The 20,696-nt window shown below is 33.4% G+C and overlaps 2 protein-coding genes across 3 annotated transcripts; both read left to right on the top strand.

The window, feature by feature from the left end:
• The first annotated feature begins 1,490 nt into the window (after positions 1 to 1,490).
• Positions 1,491 to 10,578, top strand: LOC137811590 (auxin response factor 6). Of its 2 annotated transcripts, none has more exons than XM_068613383.1 (14): positions 1,491 to 2,607; positions 2,996 to 3,108; positions 3,591 to 3,689; positions 3,827 to 3,883; positions 3,973 to 4,128; positions 4,215 to 4,299; positions 4,501 to 4,591; positions 6,716 to 6,880; positions 6,960 to 7,082; positions 7,883 to 7,958; positions 8,093 to 8,240; positions 8,381 to 9,576; positions 9,713 to 9,903; positions 10,138 to 10,578. In XM_068613383.1, exons 1-14 carry the CDS (start codon positions 2,565 to 2,567, stop codon positions 10,334 to 10,336), a joined length of 2,742 nt encoding a protein of 913 aa, XP_068469484.1. In that variant the 5' UTR covers positions 1,491 to 2,564; the 3' UTR covers positions 10,337 to 10,578. The 2 variants fall into 2 exon arrangements, with proteins under 2 accessions (XP_068469484.1, XP_068469485.1); XM_068613384.1 differs by having other exon boundaries at positions 1,494 to 2,607; positions 8,384 to 9,576.
• Positions 10,579 to 17,384: 6,806 nt separating this feature from the next.
• Positions 17,385 to 18,093, top strand: LOC137811592 (large ribosomal subunit protein eL38z/eL38y). The gene is made up of 3 exons (XM_068613387.2): positions 17,385 to 17,523; positions 17,625 to 17,808; positions 17,893 to 18,093. The coding sequence occupies exons 1-3, from the start codon at positions 17,521 to 17,523 to the stop codon at positions 17,913 to 17,915; spliced, it is 210 nt and encodes a 69-aa protein (XP_068469488.2). The 5' UTR covers positions 17,385 to 17,520; the 3' UTR covers positions 17,916 to 18,093.
• Positions 18,094 to 20,696: the final 2,603 nt, after the last annotated feature.

Here is a 20,696-nt window from a genome sequence, read left to right on the forward strand (position 1 = left end):
AGATGATAATATTTAAAAAAGAAATAACTAAATTTTTTGAAATTTTATTTTATATTCGTATACATAACTTCAAATTTAACCTTTAAAAGAAATAATTAAAATTCTATTTTATATACTTAAATTATAACTTACCATTTTAATCTTAATTTTTTTAACCATTCTCTACTAAACAGAAAATAGAGTCATACTGTTTAACACTATAAATCTGTAACTTATTTAAAAAAAAAGTATAATCTATAGATCTTATAATCTTTAGTAAATTTTAACATTCTTAAAATATATCAAGTTATTTTAAAAGTAATTTTAAGGGTCATTCTTTATTCTTAAGTTTTATTTTTTGAATTTAATGTTTTAAAAATGAGCTCACCTTTAATCTTTAACTAAAAATAAAATAAAAGTTTAAGATACAAAAATTTAAAACTATTTTTAAAATAATCTAATTTCTCCACTTAAAAAAAGGTTTGAAAATATATTACTATACACTTATCAGACTCTGTTAAAAAACCAATATCTCTTCCTGCCAGATCAACACAACAGTTAACAGCAGAAAAGAAAAGAAAAAGTAACATGATAATAGATTCTGTCTTTCATAGTTTTGCCCCCATTTTACTTGCAGTATTTTTTCAGTTTTTACCATCATGTGTTGCATGATGCTGCAGAAATGATTATTTTGGTGTAAGATAAAAGGCCTTTTGACACTTTTTGACTTTGTTGCCTATTACCTATTGCCTATTGGGCATGGATGGAGAGTTTAGGTAAAGTCTCAGAGTTGGAGCAGATAATTGTATTGACAAAACTAAAATCACTGCATACATCTGCAAGCTGATCAATTCCACCTTTGCATAAGTGCTTCTCCAATAAGTTGCTTTCCAATGATGCTCCAAGATCCTCAACATGCTATTGCTACTACTCCTTATCCTACCTTCCATGCATGTTAAATCAGCCCTACTTTTCTTCTTCCTTCATAATTAATATTAACATCAAGACCATCATATAAATAATACTAATATAACTAATAATTTCTTTTTGTTTCCACTGCACCAGACCCAACATTATACAGTGTTCTTCACCTTCACTGCTGTAACATGTTTACTGCTGTAAATGAAGTAAACACATACTTAAATGTTTTGACCTGAGAAATTAAAGGGTTAGTTTAGTTTTACAGCAATAAAAGCTTTTTATGCATTAAAAGTAAAACTAAATGACTATTAGTTTTTAAAAAATTATATTATTAAAATATAATTTTAAAAAAGTTAAAAAGTACTTTTAAGACTAAAAATGACTTATTTACATTAAAAGTTATTAATTGTAGAAATTATTAACTGTCATTTTCACATTAAAAAGGGAAAATAATTACAAGAGGGCAGCTGTAGTAAGGAACAGTGAAGGTAATCCTGATGTATTTTCACATTAATTTTTTTAACACAAAAAAAGAATGTCATATCACATTCACATGTGTACATAAATACTTAGACTAGATATAAAGAAATAATGTATAAATATTTATAAAGCAAAATGCTATCAACTGTGAAACCTTCTCCTCTCCCTTTTCTCTCCCTACAAAAGATAAATCATCTGACATAGAAACACACTCTCTTTCTCCTCCTTAAAAAACACCCAAAAACAATGGCGCTTCTGTCTTCATTCTTTCAAGCAGCATAGAAAGAGAAAAATAACAGTAACAGCACGACCAGAGTCCCTGCGCCGAAATTGCTACCCATTTTCCATCAACTTGGAAAAACACAACCCGACCCGTTTTTTTTTTTTCTTTTTTTAATCTCTAAAAGGAGGTGTGTTACACACTGTTTTCTTGTCTGCTCCGTGTGAAAAAGGACTACCTACGCTTGTAACTGTGGTCGTTTTCAGTTGCAAGTTTGTTTCAGTTTTTTATATTCTGTAGGGAGCGTGGTGTGTTGATTCAGAGTTCATTTTGTGTTTTTTTTTCTGGCTTTGCCCGAGATCCGTTACCCTTTTGGATTTGTAGCTTCTTTAACTGAGATCTGTTTGTTTTTGGAGTTTCTTTTCTTGTATGGTTTCTGGGCTGTGCTTGGTTTTTTGAGTTGTTGTCAATTTTATTGGTGATATAAAAAGAGAAGAAAAAAGGATACTGGTGGGTTACTTGCTGTTGGTGCTTCAAGCTTTGTAGGATGAAGTGTTTGGTTGAAGATTGGAACTTGGGGTTGTGGGGGTTGAAGAGGATTGGTAGCGAATGAAGGGTAGGAGTAGAATAAGTGCGTATTGTAGTGAGACTGGTATTGGATGAGAGTTGAAACTGTGGGGATTTCAGAGTTTATTAGCATGTCTCTTTGATGGTTGAAGGAATTTTGTATTTTGGGTGGTTGAGTTTTGTTTAGATTCAAATTTGTTTTGGTTGGTGAAGTAGTAAAGGTAAAAGAAGAATGATATTGTGGAGTAAGAAAGAAGAGAAAAAAGGGATTGTTATTTGGTTCTGGGTGAAGGTTGTAGGAATTTTATAGCTCCTAAATTGGTCTATTTAAAAGTGTGCTTAAAATCATTGATTTTGGGACTGGGTCAAGGTTTGAAATTGCTGAAACTTTACTGAAATGAAACTTTCATCAGCAGGTTTTAGTACTCCACCCCAGGAAGGTACGTTTTATGGTCTTTGTTGTATTATGTTTTTCTTCCATTTCCTCTCTCCTTGTATTCTCCATTTCTATTTTTGGGGAGCTAGTTGTTTCTTCCCGGTTCCTGTGGAATTTGTGCTCAATACATACAGTTTTATGTCTAACATGGTGGCGGGACTCCCTTGATTTTTTTGAGGTGGTGATTTGGAGAATTTCTCCCTTGTAGCTACAGTTTATCTTCTTTCTGATGTAGCTAAGAGATCAGAGAAGGGATTCGGTTTTCGTTTGATATTTTGAGATCTTGGCTCTGTCAACAACGTGCCAAAATCCATTTTGTCCTTTGAGGCATTTAGGGGGCAGTAATGAGCTTTAACTGCCATATTCATGACATTGGGATGGGTTTTTTGCAGGAGAAAAGCGAGTACTAGATTCAGAACTTTGGCATGCATGTGCTGGTCCACTTGTTTCTTTACCAGCTGTTGGAAGCCGTGTAGTATATTTTCCACAAGGTCACAGTGAACAGGTGAGTTGGATTATAGCATGCACAGAGAAATCCTTATGGGTGTTATCTGGATTTTCTGTTACTATGGTATGTTAAAGTAATAAAACGAATCTTCTGCCCGTGGACATGAAGATGCGGTTTTGGTTGCTTGTCTTCTAAATTGTGACTCAAATTGGTTCTTTTGCCTTGTCTCTTTGGTCCATATGACCCTGTGGGCTGCTAATCTAAGGGCTGGGTTACTTCTACACTTTCATAACAAAACTGGCTTTAGTCTTTCACTATAGTAACTCTTTTGTATACTAATGCTTAACTCACTCTTGAGAATAATTCTTTAGTCTTAAACTGTTGCAGTTTAATGAATTAGCTCTTAGAAATTAGAAATATAATATCTTCACCAACTACCCTGAGACTATCAGCACCTGAACCTTTTACATTTTATAACAGCTATGTTCTTTTTCTGCATAAGCTACACGCATAACCAGTATCGGAATTTTTCTGCTTAGGTTGCTGTGTCTACCAACAGGGAAGTGGATGGCCATATACCCAATTATCCAAGCTTACCACCACAGCTTATTTGTCAACTTCATAATGTGACTATGCATGTAAGGCTTATTTATTTATTTGTTCTTTTTACAGTAATAATCTTATTTATCTTGGTTTCCTTGTTTTAAAATTCTCCCAATGCTGATTTCTGCACTCTCTTTTTCTTTTAACTTTTGTTCATTTCTTTTGTATTCAGGCAGATACCGAGACTGATGAAGTATATGCACAGATGACTTTACAACCTCTGAGTCCTGTATGATTCTCTTTCTTAACTGATAACTTATTGTGTGGGTTTTATGTTTAGATTCTAATACAATCTTTTGACTATGGCCGTGTGTTCAGCAAGAGCAGAAAGAGGCATACCTTCCAGCAGAGTTGGGCACTCCAAGTAAACAGCCAACAAACTACTTTTGCAAAATTCTGACTGCCAGTGACACCAGCACTCATGGGGGATTTTCTGTTCCTCGTAGGGCAGCTGAAAAAGTTTTTCCTCCTTTGGTAAAATATTATAGCATTATGCTCTAAAACTTTTAACTTGTCCATAAAATCTCTGGATTTCTTAACTTTGTAATTTTGACCTACAGGACTTTTCACAACAGCCTCCTGCTCAAGAGTTAATTGCAAGGGATTTGCATGGTAACGAATGGAAATTCAGACATATCTTCCGAGGTGGGTTGTAAAATCTGATTTGCCTTGCGTCTTTTTCATTGCAAATGTAGGAGTTATTTTTTCTTTAAATAATTAATAAATTTTTACTTCAGTATGTTTCTTAGTGGGATAGGGTTTCTGTTGTATGTTTCTTGCCTGATGCTGAAAGTAAGTGCTCTTTCCATTTGTAATGTTTGAATTTGGTGTTTTTTTTTTCTGCAGGTCAGCCCAAAAGGCATCTACTTACAACTGGATGGAGTGTCTTTGTGAGTGCTAAAAGACTTGTTGCTGGCGATTCAGTTCTGTTTATCTGGTAAGTAATTTATTGCTCCTCTCGTTCCAAATTTTTTATCATGTGTGTTGAAATGGCCTTTGGCAGTAATATTCGGTTGGTTAATTTGTCTCCTTGAACCAAGCCATATGATTTGTATGTCATTTGGCCATTCAAAAGAATATAGGAAAATCTTTTTATTGATGTGTGTTAGGAACTAAGAAATAAAGAGAGAAAGAAAAAGAAAGATTTTTATTGAATAGAATGATAAGAACAATAGGAGAGCACTCTCTCCTCCAAGGCTTTTCCCTTCACAAAGAGCTTCAATCTACAAAATTAACATCCTTTTCTCGTCTCCTTCTTCCCCTATTTATATATCTAACGAACACCTCAACTAACTAACTCATTAATATTATAATTCTTAACTAATTTTTCTTTTCCTTATATCCTAACAATATGCTCCTCCTAAAATAAGCTTTATCCCATGGCTCATCTTCATCACCATGATCTTCGTCTGCCCTTCCTGAAAGCATTGTGATACTTTCCTGCCATAGGAGGGAAACCCACTGGCAACTGCTAGCAAATTCAAGGTTTGGGTTGTGGTGGGGATGAGGGTGGATTTTGTATAACAGCCTCTGAACCTGCCTTCTGCTTTGACTCCATTACCAAGCTGTCATCCATAGATGCAGTGAAGTTTATGCTTGCCCAGTAAGTTGAAATTTCAATCTTCCAATGCCATTGATGTTCCAACCACCTTCATTATCAAATCTGGGTCCAACAACTTACTGATCCATATTATGGAAATCTGAATTTGGTAAAAAAATGATGCTTGGTTCCCCTCTTCAACTTCCTTATCGGTTGACTATACAATTGGGTTATCAAGAAACTGATCTGTACAGCCCATAATTTTCACTCTATTTATTGATGCATTCACTTCTTCCTCCATTTAATCTTTGTTTCTCTTGCTAATCTCATTTCATTTGTGGTTTCTCATGCTCTACAAAGGGTGTGATTCTTGATTACTGAACCTTCTTTACTTCTACCTTCTGATTTCAAGAATGGCAATGGATTACCATCACACTTAAAACTGCTACTCTTTGAATCAGTTTCCCCTTCTATATACTTCCATCAATGGTGGGTAGTTCCACCTTTCTTGTCCTAGAACTTGCCTCTGCTTCAATGCATTTTGACCCACTTCCCTCAATGCTATTTTTTGTCTTGCTCAACATCTTGTGCAGCAATGGTTTGAGCTCTAAATGGTTGGTTCTCTCTTTCAAGGACATTGGAGAAGTCTCCATTTCTTTGCTGCAAGATTCCATCTCAGTTTGCTCTTGTGCTTCATGGCAGTCAATCTTTCAAAAATGTGGCTGCAATAGCTATCTTTGAATCTTTTCATCAAATCTGTGGAAAATGCTTCTCAATCTGAATCTGGGTTGTCTTGACACCAATCATAGAACCAAAGCATTACCATGCCATCCATGCTCATGAATACAATGCATCTTATCAAATGAATGAATATCTTGCACGTCAAAGATTTTTTCAGCCCTTGCAATCCAACCAATTGGATCTGGCCCCACAAAGGCTGGCAGCTTCCATGTGACCCAAATTTGTGCTTCCTCCATCTCTAACACTGGCTCTCCCTCGAAGATCTGGCAGGCCAAACCAATTTGTTAGGAACCAAGAATTGAAAACATAAAGAAAAGAATTTTTTTTTTTATTGAATAGAACAAGAAACAAGAGAGCAATCTATCATTGAAGGGTTTTGCCTTCAGAAAGAGCTAATCCCAATCTACAAAATTAACATCCTTTTCTCTCCTCTCTTCCTTCTCCTATTTATATCTAACTAATACCTCGAGTAACTAACTTAATATTCTAACTATCTTAACTAATTTCTGTTCTCCTTAACTTATATCCTAATAACATGTTTCATGTGTTGTAATATTTAATCAGTTTCTATTTTGACCCAGGGATCCTTAATTGGGTTTCCATTGACGTATGGTCTTCCTGATTATTGTGATGATTCAGGCTTTATGGGAGTTGTTGCTTCTTATTTCTTCCAGCCATTTGCTTTTTTATCCAGACTTGAATGATACTATGTTGAGCATGGTTACTTTTATTATTAATTATCTAACAATTGGTCTAATTAAAGTGTATTTTCTTCAACAGGAATGAAAAGAATCAATTGCTTCTTGGCATTCGGCGTGCTAATCGTCCTCAACCTGTGATGCCGTCATCAGTCTTGTCAAGTGATAGCATGCACTTGGGGCTTCTTGCTGCAGCAGCTCATGCAGCTGCGACTAATAGTCGTTTCACCATCTTTTATAACCCACGGTACAACTGCCATACATTTGTAGACTTTCATGTTGTGATATATTTACTTAAATTGACAATTTTTTTCTTTTGAATTCAGAGCTAGCCCATCAGAATTTGTCATACCTTTAGCAAAGTATGTTAAAGCTGTATACCATACTCGAGTTTCAGTCGGCATGCGCTTCAGGATGCTGTTTGAAACAGAGGAATCCGGTGTTCGTCGGTATGTTTTTATAACTCATTGAAAATGATAGTGGAAATGCTTTGATTTCTTATTTTCTACATTCTGGTAATGGAGGCCAGTATTCAATATGATTTAAGAAATCATATAGGGTTTAAATTTGAAAATTTTCAATACGCATAAGCTGCAACCTGTATTTGTAATTCTTGGCTTGTTTTGAATGATGACTATGATTTTCTCTTTTGATGAGCTTTTAGTTGCTCATACTTTTGTATACATATAATTGGGGAGCCAAATATTCTACAAGGCTGGGAGCTATAGAAAACATTAATCTGGTCACTGCATTTATGTCGTAAATATTAGATTAATGAATTTCATTATGTGCTTATTCTGATAAAGAATTAATGTGGAGCTTTATTCTAACTGTTGCTATGTGCATAAGATTTTCTCTAAAATAAGTTGAAATTCATATATTGTTTCCAATGACATGAAATATAGGTGAATGGCGTTATAAAGTATGATTTTTTATTGACACTTGAATCAAATGCAGCGGACACATTTTTAATTCATTTATCTAGAGATGGTGTAAATCAATTGCTTTGGCATCACTTGGCCTTCTTTTTATTTTTTTCACTGATGGTCTATAATTTGTTACAATGAGATGAAATGGAAACATGAATACAAATGAAATGAATGATTATTTTGACCCTCAATAATACTGTATTATGTATAAAGTTGTTAAAATAAATTCTGATTGACATTGATATGGTCAGTCAGTTCGTAGAGTTGGTGTTCATATGTTTGTACCACTAATTTGTATATGTATCTATATGTTCATGCAGATACATGGGCACAATAACTGGCATTAGTGACCTGGATTCTGTTCGGTGGCCAAATTCCCATTGGCGCTCAGTCAAGGTTTAAATTTGAGATATCTCATTTATGTGATATAGTTATATTAGAAAGATTAATAATATCTTGCTTAGGAAACAGTTTCTGTCTCATTAAGGGTTGAGGAAGGATTTTAAAAATGGTTTTGACTTGAGATGCAGGTTGGCTGGGATGAATCCACAGCAGGAGAGAGGCAACCCCGGGTGTCTCTATGGGAAATTGAGCCATTAACAACATTTCCAATGTATCCTTCTCCATTTCCCCTCAGACTCAAGAGACCATGGCCTCCAGGACTGCCTTCTTTCCATGGTATGCTTGCTAAATTTGAGCTGAAAATATTAATGAACTATGTGATGACCTGATCTATGTTCAACTTAAAAAGCAGTTTTACATTTCTAAGTCAATTTCATTTATGCATCAACGTATTGACTCTCCCCTATGGATCGTAGCAGGCATGAAGGATGATGATTTTGGTATAAATTCTTCACTGATGTGGCTTCGAGACACTGAGAGAGGTCTTCCATCTCTTAATTTTCCGGGGGTTGGTGTTAGTCCTTGGATGCAGCCAAGGCTTGATCCCTCAATGATGAATTATCAAACAGACGTGTACCAAGCTATGGCTGCCGCTGCACTTCAGGATATGTGGACTTCAGATCCTTCTAAACAACATCCTACTTCCTTACTTCAATTTCAGCAACCACAGAACTTCCTGAATAGGAGTTCTCCCTTAGTGCAGACTCAAATCTTGCAGCAGTCTCAATCTCAGCAGTCTTTTCCAAATAGTCAAGAAATACCTCATCCATCTCAATCTCAGGCTCAAACTCATTTTCAGCAGCATTTGCAGCATCAGCATTCATTCAATAATCAGAATCAGCATCATCTTCTACAGCAGCAACAACAGCAGCAACAATCACAACAACCACAGCAGCAACAACAGCAACTGCAGCAGCAACAAGTGGTTGATCATCAGCAGATTTCAAATGCTGTCTCTACGATGTCTCAGTTTGTTTCAGCACCTCAATCTCAATCGCCACCCATGCAAGCTATCTCTTCACTGGGACATCAGCAGAGTTTTTCTGATTCAAACGGAAACCCTGTGACTAATGCTATTGTTTCTCCCCTGCATAGTATTTTGGGTTCATTTTCCCAGGATGAAACATCTCACCTTCTCAATCTTCCTAGAACCTCTTGGGTTCCTGTTCAACCTTCAACTGCATGGCCACCCTCCAAACGTGTTGCAGTGGATCCTCTCTTTTCTTCTGGGGCATCTCAATGTGTTCTGCCTCAAGTGGAGCAGTTAGGGCAACCACAGAGTACCATGGCTCAAAATGCAATTACATTGCCACCCTTTCCTAGTAGGGAGTGTGCTATAGAAGGAAGCACTGATCCGCAAAATCATCTTTTGTTTGGAGTAAATATAGAGCCCTCATCACTGCTAATGCATAATGGGTTGTCAAGCCTCAAGGGAGTTAGCAGTAACAGCGGCCCACCAACTATACCTTTTCAATCATCTAATTACCTGAACACCACAGGCACTGATTCTTCAATGAATCCTGGAATGACACACAATATTGGTGAAGCGGGCTTCCTGCAAACCCCAGAAAATGGAGGGCAAGGAAACCCATCGATCAAAACCTTTGTGAAGGTGAGCTTTTCCAGTGGATGTATTTTCTTTCAAATTAAATGTTCTATTTTTTTCTCATTGCTATGTTTTTGTGATTCACAATAAAAGTGGCCAATTAATAGTCTTGATTTTTATGCCGCATACATAATTTTGACAGGTTTACAAGTCAGGGTCCTTTGGAAGATCATTGGATATCACAAAATTCACCAACTACCATGAGCTACGCGGTGAGCTTGCTCGCATGTTTGGCCTTGAAGGTGAGTTGGAGGACCCTGTGAGATCAGGCTGGCAGCTTGTATTCGTTGACCAAGAGAATGATGTTCTTCTCCTCGGTGATGGCCCATGGCCGTAAGTATTCTTGGTTTCTTTTCTTTCTAAATGAAATCCCATAGCACTTCAGAATATCTGCTTAGACAATCTTCATTGTCTACCATCTGTTCTTATCCTTAAAGTGGTGGTGGTAGCTTGTATATTCTGGATTTCATTTCTCTCTTTAGCTTTTGTAAAGCAAATGAAATGACCAATTCACCAGGTTTCTCTTCTCACATATTTAATTTCATACATGGTCTTTTGGTGTAACAGGGAATTTGTAAATAGTGTAGGGTGCATCAAGATACTTTCCCCTCAGGAAGTGCAGCAAATGGGCAACAATGGCCTTGAGCTTCTTAACTCAGTCCCAATTCAGAGGCTCTCTAGTGGCGTGTGTGATGACTATGCAGGCCATGAGGACCCAAGAAGTATAAGCACTGGGATAACAACTGTGGGTTCTTTAAACTACTGAATGATATGATAAATTAATACTATGAATCTCTTCTCTCACTTGTATTATTACTCCTTCTCCACCCTTTGTCAGTGGTGGGAAGTACTACCTAGTTGTAGTTTATAGGCTACTTGTAAGCCTTTTGTTTTTGTTTTCATGCTTTTTATGCTTAGGACCGCTTATAAGCTAAACATGTAACTATATGGCATCTTGACAACTTGCTATCTACAATATATTGATTACTTGATCTTTTAGAAGCACAATCCCTATCTGGATAATTATTGTTACTTTTCTTGTACTGTTTACTTGTACTAGATCATTGGGGGCATGTATAATGTATTTAACCAAGAATTTACTTCACAACTGAAGATAATATTAGACTTCAATTGGTAAACCTTATCATACATGTAGATTAAGTGGTGGGTGATAGAGGAAATTGCAGTGTTGGACTTATTGATCGTTTTGACATCTAAACATTTTGGGAAAGGTTGATGTGACACTTAAAACATGAAGAGGACACCAAAACCATGTGATGTGTCTCTCTTAACATAAAAGGACGGTGAACAGATCACTTTGTGCTTCCATTAATGTGAAAGTGGCCTGTTTTGTATTCTTCTTGGTTTTGGCGATGCACCCTTTCACTTTAATTGTGATGGATTTGGTTCATGAATGGCAAAGCTGAAAGCTGTATATTTGTCCATTTCAAACTTGTTTATTCCTCCACTTACAAGTATTTGGTATCTAGAATCTGAAACCTAAAAGCATCCAAATTTTGTGCCACTACTAAGGTATCCTTTATATGAGAGCTTGACAATTTGTGTCTTAATGATGGTAGTTGGTTCATTGCAACTTTCAAATCACTTACCTAACTATGAGGGACACCATCACTACTAATTGCCACAGCTAAAGTTAACTCAATAAATCTTCACCTACAAAGTATAGTTTTGGTTAAAGATACATACTTAACTGATGGGAGGAGGCAAAGGAGAAAGACTATATTGCACATATTGACTCTGTTTTCAGAAAGTTTTAAGCAAGTTAGTAATATTATTCATAATAACTAACTATTAAATGTTGTGGTAGGTTATAAACAAATTCTCAATTTCTCTAATAATTTCAGTGACTTGCCGTATACAAATCTGTGCATTGCCATTTTTAACATCCCGGGTGGATTAACTAAAAATGAAAAATTCACCTTAATTTTTTTTTAATATGTTCTTACAATTTATTACCACTTCACTGGTAGAATGCTGACAAAAAAATGAAGATAACAATTTTACACAATGACCGGTCTTTTAAGGAGGGACGAGACTGTGATTTTTCAATTTTATATTGTTTTTAACAATTTTTCAATAATATTTTGAAATTTTGTTACCAAAAAGTTATCTATAAAATGTGTATTTGTGGGTTCATGATGATTTTAACTCGTTGCATAGACATAACACTTGTAAAGGAAACCTTTCACATTGAAAATACATTTTTTGAGTTTTAACTCATGTTGTCTTGGCATACCTTTAAGACCTTTATGAGATGTTGAGGATGATTTTTTGCGAGGGTCCATTAATCGTGAATGTCATATTTTATTCATTTGACAAATGCGTTCTAATCAAACTGTACCCTAAACACGAGTATAAAAAGTTGTTAAGCTCATACCCAATCATGTTATCTACAAGTTGATCTATGTTCGACAAGGGATACATGTCCTTTTGGCATGCTCTAAGTAATATAACCTACCCTGCTCTTTAGCAATTCCAATCGTCCTCCCCGTGGCAAGATTATGGAAAACACAATGGGAATGAAAAAAATATCACTACACAATTTAAATCATGGGTAATATTATGAATAAACAAGATGTTATTAGATAGTTTGGGAACATGAAACACATTTTTTAAAGGAAATGAAGGTTAAAGGTGGATGTTACCACAACTAGTAACGAGGGTATTAGAACCATTAGCAATAGTAATATGTTGGTTACTAGATAAAACATTGTAAGGATGAAAAATAAGAGGAAAGAGGTGTCATATGATCAGTAGCACTAGAGTCTATAATTAATATATTCTCAATACTAGAAACATTAAAAGATAAAGAAAATAGCTAGAAGTCTTACTAAGAGAGTTCATGAGAGCTCATAAACATTCCAACTTTTTTTTTACTGATATTTGGGACCTCCTCTGCTACTTGAGGGAAAAGTAGGGCTACCTCACTTTCAGAGTCAAACGATGCTTCATTAGCATGGCTTTGTATGATACCTTTGAATCCTCTGGTACGTTCCAAGACCTTCTCCTTTCCATGAAGTTTGAAGCACCTTTCCTTAGTATGACCCGTCTTCTTACAATAGTTGCACCAACGATCATCACAATTAGCCTTTGTGGGAGTCTTTCCAAATGAAGGGAATGGACCTCTCACAGTGCCCTTGCCAGTAGCCAGAGCTGAACTATCAACAAAGTTGCCCCTATCCAACATATTGACCTTTGAGTTTCTTCCCCTCGTACAACGTGAAAACTTCTCAGAGAGAAGGGAGTTTTTCCTTACCCACAATCTGAATATGAATTGGATCAAATTTAGAGTTTATTCCACAAAGAAATTTTCACGAAACTGTGTTGGTGTGATAGAGTCATATGTGATATTGATCTAATTTGATCCACAAACCATTCAACATACCATAGTACTTTGTTACTAAAAGGCTCCCTTGGTTGGTATTGAAGATCTTGTTTTCTATCTCGTAACATGCTGTAATATCCTTTTTCATAGAGTACGTCTGACAAAGGAATTTCGGCTGATCTCTGGTGTCATAGAATGCCATAACCAAGTCATAATAAGAGAGTTTTCATCGTCCCAGTCTTCATATTTAGGATCGGTATTTGTTACGAAGTGGACTTTAAGCCTAACTCAACCCCATAAAACCGGCTCATAGGGTTGAGGTTTGCACCCACTTATATACTATGAAAGGCTCTCATCTCTAGTCGATGTGGGATCTCCAACACACCCCCCTCACGCCGAGAGTGATAGATAGAAGCTCGTGCGTGGGACTATATATTATGGGTGGTCCGATAGCGGCCCGATAGCGGGTGGCACGATAGGCCCAACACAAATACTCGCTAGGATAGGCTCGAAATGGCTCTGATACCATGTTACGAAGTGGACTTTAAGCCTAACTCAACCCCATAAAACCGACTCATAGGGTTGAGGTTTGCACCCACTTATATACTATGAAAGGCTCTCATCTCTAGTCGATGTGGGATCTCCAACAATATTGGTTGGAGGGTTCCCTTCTAGGTGATTCAATTTCTTTCTCCCCTTGAGGGTAGCACGAACCAACTAGACCCATTGCAGGTAGTTCAGTCCATCAAGACAATAGTTGCTTTGCAACACCCCAAATCGTTGGGGCTAAGAGGGGTTGTTTTTCAATCCGATATCGGTAAGAGTTGGCATTAATGAGACAAAATCGATTGGGTTTTGTAGATCGGAAAAAAATTTGGTGGTGGTCTTGTTAAAAAAAATTTGCCGAAATTTTTTTTTGGTGGCGATCAACGGTGGTAGCGGTGGTCAACAATGCAAGGTGGTGGTCAACAAAGAAATAAAAAACAGTTGTAGCAATGAAGGCTACGCAGAAAAAAAAATTGTAGCAATGAAGACTACCCAGAAAAATAATTACAACAATGAAGACTATCCAGAAAAAAAAAAAAAAAATTACAGAAGCAAAGTCTCCCAGATATACCATGTTGAAAGAAATAGATGAAATGCATTTATGAGATGTGTTTACAAATATGATTATAATATAAATTTACAGACTATTTACAACCTAAATAAGGAAAAAAATAATTAAAGCAAGAAACAATAGGTAATTAAAGCTATACAAATCAAATCACTTAAATATATCAAATTTGTCCTAATTAGTAAAGAATGAAATTTGCACTTAATTATGGAATAATTATCTCCTAATTATGCAATAGAAGCTTTAACTCCAATTAACTTGAGTATTTTGTTCAAATTTGCATAGTTGTTATTTCTTCATGTAGTAGACAACACTCTATAATGCAACTTTGACTTTGATGCAATTTGTGCATCTTAATAACATATTTAACCTTTTAAAAAGTTTATTTATCTGTATAAATTTGAACGTTGAAGCTTTAACACGTTGAAATATTCTGGTATTGGAGTTTTACTGTGTCTTGATCACTCATTGTACTTTGAATCATTTCTCTGCTTTTATATCTTTGTTGATAGAAGCTTGATATTGCTTTAATCATCATTCGCACAAATCTCGTAGTGTAGCATCATTGTGTTCCCATTAGACGCTTAATAAGAAAACTTTAGGTTTGATGTTTTCTTCACGTCTTTATCAATTAATATCACATTGTTGCATTTTATAGTCCGTCTTTGCTCATATATATTTGAACTTTGAAGTATTTCTTTGAAACTACACAAATCTCGTTTTACACTTCATCCTTTTACCATTAGACGTTTGAAGAGTAAACTTTTGATTTGATCTTCCTACACATCTTTAAGTGTTGTAAATTCTTCTAGACATGTTTTGAATATTAGAATAAATAAATAATAATCATTATTTAAAGGCAGAGGTATCACTAAAACATAATATATAATATGTTAATTTTCAAAATTATTTAAATCTTTTATTCCAAAATTTCAATTTTAAATATACTTTCAAATATTTTCTAAGTTTGTGCAAATTATATTTGTTGAGGTAAATTAAACCTATAAATGAAATTCAATTTATCAAAACACATTTTTGAAAAATCCATTCAATATCAAAATCAAGATGTATCTCTGTTTTACAAACACTCTTCAACGTTTTTCAAAAACTTTCCATATTAATATAATTTTAGTAAAGCATATTAGTACTTGAAACACTTTGTGATCATCATTAAAATGTATTTCCTTCAAAATTCGTTTAATCAAACAAGATTCACACTTTTCATGATGCTCTATTTTCATTCAGAAATACAAAAACTCTTTCCATACCAGGTTAATCAACAATTCCTACTTAATGTGAAAGAGTCTAAAATAAGTTAAAAATTGTTCTTAAAGTTTTTTTGTGTGTGTAAATTATGTGATCAACACTTGTAAATTAGATCAAGAAATAGAAATCTTAATCTCTTTAGTTGTTTCTTGATTTAATTTAGTTTTAAATGTGTGCACTCGTTTTAAAAACAACCAAATTTTGAAATTTCAAAGATTTAATAAGATTCTTATCCAAGTATCTATAAAATTTTTTATTAAACTTCTTTTGAACTCTTCTAGCAAAGTAACAGCTTATTGGTTTGTCTAGTATGCATTGAGATAGGAAAAAGAATTAGTTGAGGTTTTAAAAGAACACTTTACAATAGAAAAAAGTCTTGCAAATTATAAAAGATTTTGTAAAATCTTATGAATTATAATATTTTTTTAAAATACCTTTATAATTAAAATTTGGTAATTTGAATTTATTGGATTTATATAATAAGAAATTAAAAAAATTTAAAAGAAATTTATGGATTTATAACTTTTAAAAAATTCAACGGGATTTATAAGATTTATGGATTTATAATTTGAATGTTACCATATCCTTTATTAACTTTTAAAAAATCTTAATTCGTCAATTATACTTCTTCATAGCCATTAAGTTATCCTGGTTAGAATTGTTAAAATGAAAGTGTTTGTGGATTCTATTATTGGGTATTTCTTGCTGCACCCCATCAAAGTTTGCATCCCATCAATATTCTAAAAGACGATTTTACCCCTTTTCTTAAAATAATTTATGGATTAACTTTTTCAGAATCTTCCTTAACATCTTTTTCTAGAATTTACAAGTGTATTAAAAAACGTGGATAATACATTTTACAATGTGTTTTTGGAAATAAATTTCCTGAAATATATTTCAGAAAAAGCTTTTCAGAATGAGACTGAATTAGATAAGGTATTTTGATTATTTTCCTTATTTGATGGGGTGCCGAAAGAACATTGACGAAGTGCAGGAAGAATATTTTGTAGATGGAGTCAAATTAGGTTCTAAAAAGAGGCCCAAATTTGATTAGGTTTTCAGCGGGTCAATTTTATTTTGTTGGGTCGGACAGTCCTTTTTCAAAATTAACTAAAGTTAATTTTAGATTTGGTTCCTAATAAATTTTATTTATTTTCTTATTTTTAATTGTTCTTAATTTTGTTTTACCTCGTCTGTATTCACATGTTTTATTCTATTACCCAAAAAATATAAAAAAAATATAAAATTAAATAAGTATTTTTAGAAATTAATTAATAGAGTCAATATAACAACATTAGTAAATAATGTAAACTAAATAGTTTTTAGGGATCAAATGTAAAATCTATAAATAATACAAAATAAAAAAATGAAAATTTATTAAAAACTAGATACAAAATTTGTAAAATTTTCTAGAACTAAAGAACATATTTTAACTAAATTTATGTTATTGAAAGAAATATTAGTTTATTAAAACACATTTATACAAATTTAATAATTATAAGTAGTTTAATTGTAATTAATTTATATGAAAATTATCCCTTTCATGATATAAAAGAATGACTAACATATTCCTATCACAACCTTTCATAACCAATTTGATTCCAAAATATATAATTTACTACATTTTTTATCATATAATTTAAAATAGTCATTTATTAGGAATATATTGACATTTTTTTATATTGTATGGGAGTTAATACGTGAAATAATAATTTTATTTTATTTCCATCTTTTTTATTGACATCTTTCTTCTCATTCTTTTTTCGGATTCATACAATTTTGTACTACAAAAATTCTATAGCTCAAAAGGTATCTTTTAGGTTTAAAAATTAAAATTTGAAAATCTTATAAACTATATAAAAGTTGGAATACAAAATTGTATTCAAACCCCTATAAAATACTATCCAAACTCTAAAATTTGAATTATAGAATTTGGAAGATATACGAATTATACAATTTAAAAATGAAAAAAAAAACAAAAATTCTGCACCTTTTATTCAAGGGTAATTCCGAAATTGAAAACTTGATGGAGGTAAAGAAAGAAACTATGGATGCGAAAAAATAAATTACAAATGGTTTGGGCTTGGGGTTCAGTCCAAACCCAATACCCGATTGATATTCTAGGGTTTACGTAAGTAGTACTGCAACACCGATCTCTACATATTGAAGAGGCGCTCAAATAACCGTGTTTCTTCGCCGTCGCCACTCGCAAGACGAAGTCAAAATGGTAATTGCAATTTCGTTTTCTTGTTCTCTGCTACTTAGGATGTTTATTCGTGTGGAGTCCGATGAATAATGTTGTTTGTGTGACCTTGTGTGACATTACAGCCTAAGCAGATCCACGAGATTAAGGATTTCCTTCTGACGGCGCGGAGGAAGGATGCGAGGTCGGTGAAAATCAAGAGGAGCAGGGATGTGGTTAAGTTCAAGATTCGATGCTCCAAGTATTTGTACACGCTTTGTGTCTTTGACCCTGAGAAAGCCGATAAATTGAAGCAATCTCTCCCTCCCGGTTAGTTACATACAATCTAATACCATGCATTTTTAACTTAATTTTTTGGAATTATGATTGTGAATGTGAATATGTCATTTCCAGGTTTGAGTGTTCAAGACCTATGAAGGTACTCAGTGCGGCAACATTAATTTCTCCTTTTGTTCCTTCATGTTCTAGATTTGTGGCTTGTTTTATATTATCGTAATTGTTACGAGGACATGGTTGTTTTAATTTTGTTATGAAATGTGGAATTTTGATTTTTGAGCACATTTCAATCGAATTACCCATTAATTTTGTGGTTTATATTGTTATTATGCTGTACTGTGCTTCCATTTGCTTACATAGAGTGAAGGATGTCATGTATGTTAACTCACCATTTGTTTGGCTTAATCAATCATACTAATTTTTCATCATAATAACGATTTTAGCAAGGAAAATTGAGTTAATTCACTTCTTAATGCAGTTGCCTGACATGATGTTTAGTCTGTGGGCGATTTGATCAGCTGTGTTGATCAAAGTTGTACAAGTTGTTACCTGGAAAATTGTGCTTCTTAACGTGTGCATTTTCATTTTGATGTATTAGACGTTCTTTGTTTGCTTATATTGATTAAGGGCAAGTTGTACAACGATTTCTTAGATTGATAGTTATTCCCAATGAAATGGGACACTAGGGTAGCTGTTTTAGTTCTCTTAGCTATGGAATGATTTTACTTTTTACAATATAAAATTAATTTTTAGTTCCTAAGAGGATTTTAAAAATAATAATTGCACTAAAATTATAAAATGGTATTGTAGTCATTTTTTGTGGTTCAAACTAAACTCATGCTTGAGGTGAATCGGATTATCAGCCACTAAATTGGCATCCAGACCCATGTGTTGGATAATGGATAAGTTTAGTCTAATAGCTGGTTGTGAATTCATAAGAATACAACAAGCATTATGTAAGTCTACTGCATTTGAATCTCAACAAAAATATCTTTTTAACTGAGAATGACATAATTTTTTTTAGTGAATTACAATGATATTTGTTGAGATTTTCTTGGATTGTACATGCTGTAATTGTTTTCAAACAAGCAAAGTGTGCTATAAAAAGGTTGAGATATTGGACAAAATCCTTAGTACAGGAAGACCGGGATTTACCAGACCGGAATGAAATCTTATCTAGCAGCTCAAGAGTCTTTTGGATTGCAGAAATATATATTATAATATATAGTACTTATTATACAAAAACTTTAGTTTTTGGTTTAATTAGATTTTAATTTGGGCTTATTTACTTGAATTTTATTCAATTTGGGCATATTTATTTGAGTTTTATTAAAAATATTTGTTTTGTTGTTTGTCTAAAACTTAAATTATTCAAATTTTAAAGTTGACAGTTAAATCTTATTAGCTAATTAAATGTCAATTTATAAATTATTTATTAATAATAAAAATTAATTTAAATACTAATATTTTTTTAATCTTTCAAATAACATTTAATTTAATTAATATAATAATTTTTTTTAAATTAGTTTTTATTTGATGATAGATAGAATTAGATGATGTTGAGAGTATTTTTTTCCTAAGATATGATTTTTTTGAATTTTTTTTTTAAAAGCACATGATCATTTATGAAGTCCCTTCATCAACGCTTTAACTAAAAGCTTGACATGGAAAGATATTGTATGCTTCATCATTCACGATTTTGCCTTTAACTGTTATGGAAACAATTTAAACAAGTTTTACATATATAACAATTCAGTTCAGTTAATCAAAGTCGCTCAAATATTGTTTCTTTAATTGTGTGATTGCTTGACCATTTGTCACAAAATCTTTCTAAACTTACATAAACACATATTGAAGATATTACATCATTTAATTTTAAAAACTTTGTTTTTTATGTAGAAATTATTTTATCGTCACAACTTGATTACTGTTTTAATTTACAATATGAATATATAATACTAATGCATGCTCTAGGGATCTTTTAGTTATTTTTTATTTATTTTATTGACAAAAATAAATAAAAAATAAATAAATGTGAATCAGAATCTGAGTTAAAAGATAAATCAAGAGACCATCGTCTTACAGGTCAAAAGTTCGAGACATCACTCAGAAAAGAAGAACAAACCAAAGAAAAGCTTGGACGTAATCCAAGACCAAGCCTTCACTTCTAAATCATCGACAACTCCCCCCTACATTGTTTCTATGTTTCCACAACTCACTTACCATTGCAGTCCAAATTACTTCCCACATCCCATTTGTTGAAGCAGATATACCACTCAGCTAATACAAAAACACAAAACACATTAAAATGTATACTGAACTAATAAATATCGTTTGTTATCATAAAAAAACTCAGATATTTTATTGATATTAGATCATCTAGAAGGATTATATGAATTAAACCGCTTAGGGTATCAGCTAAACAAGCTCAAGGATTACATTAGCATTTCGTGTAACTCCAATAAGTGATATCTAACAAATACATTTACCAATTATCAATTGGTTTGTTTTTTAAGTGCCAATAATTATTGATAGTGTTTGGAACCAGAAATGTAAACTAAAGAAAGAAAGTGGTTGGATTATAAGCGGAAAAAGATGAAATAAAGTACAATTAGGTTAAATTATTGTGGTCACTACGATCCAAATGTGTGTTTCGTTTTTTTCTGTTTATCCGAATCCAAATATTTTGTGGAGCATTGCAGATGTTGCTATGTGGGATTGAACCCAATGCCCTACATCATTGGCGATTCCCTGAGTTTTCTTTCAGTTCTTAGCCAATTCAAAGTCCATTCCTAGTGACCATGTGACTGTGGTCCCTGCTTCTTTCTCCACTTTTACATCCTTATGGAAACTTGTGTCATGCTCAAACCAAAACTAAGCCATGGAATTTGCCCATTACACAGGATGGCTGTGTGGCTAGT

The sequence above is a fragment of the Phaseolus vulgaris genome, chromosome 2 (assembly GCF_051622355.1).
Source record: "Phaseolus vulgaris cultivar YP4 chromosome 2, ASM5162235v1, whole genome shotgun sequence".
In the NCBI taxonomy this organism is placed as follows: Eukaryota; Viridiplantae; Streptophyta; class Magnoliopsida; order Fabales; family Fabaceae; genus Phaseolus; species Phaseolus vulgaris.

What these genes read in the sequence shown, in the direction of transcription:
- LOC137811592 (XM_068613387.2), top strand. An exon ending in GAAGCAATCTCTCCCTCCCG is followed by an intron (nt 17,809 to 17,892) that starts GTTAGTTACATA and finishes TGTCATTTCCAG; the next exon opens with GTTTGAGTGTTCAAGACCTA.
- LOC137811590 (XM_068613383.1), top strand. Translation starts at nt 2,565, where the DNA reads ATGAAACTTTCATCAGCAGGTTTTAGTACTCCACCCCAGGAAG. An exon ending in TAGTACTCCACCCCAGGAAG is followed by an intron (nt 2,608 to 2,995) that starts GTACGTTTTATG and finishes GGTTTTTTGCAG; the next exon opens with GAGAAAAGCGAGTACTAGAT. An exon ending in TTCATAATGTGACTATGCAT is followed by an intron (nt 3,690 to 3,826) that starts GTAAGGCTTATT and finishes TTTTGTATTCAG; the next exon opens with GCAGATACCGAGACTGATGA.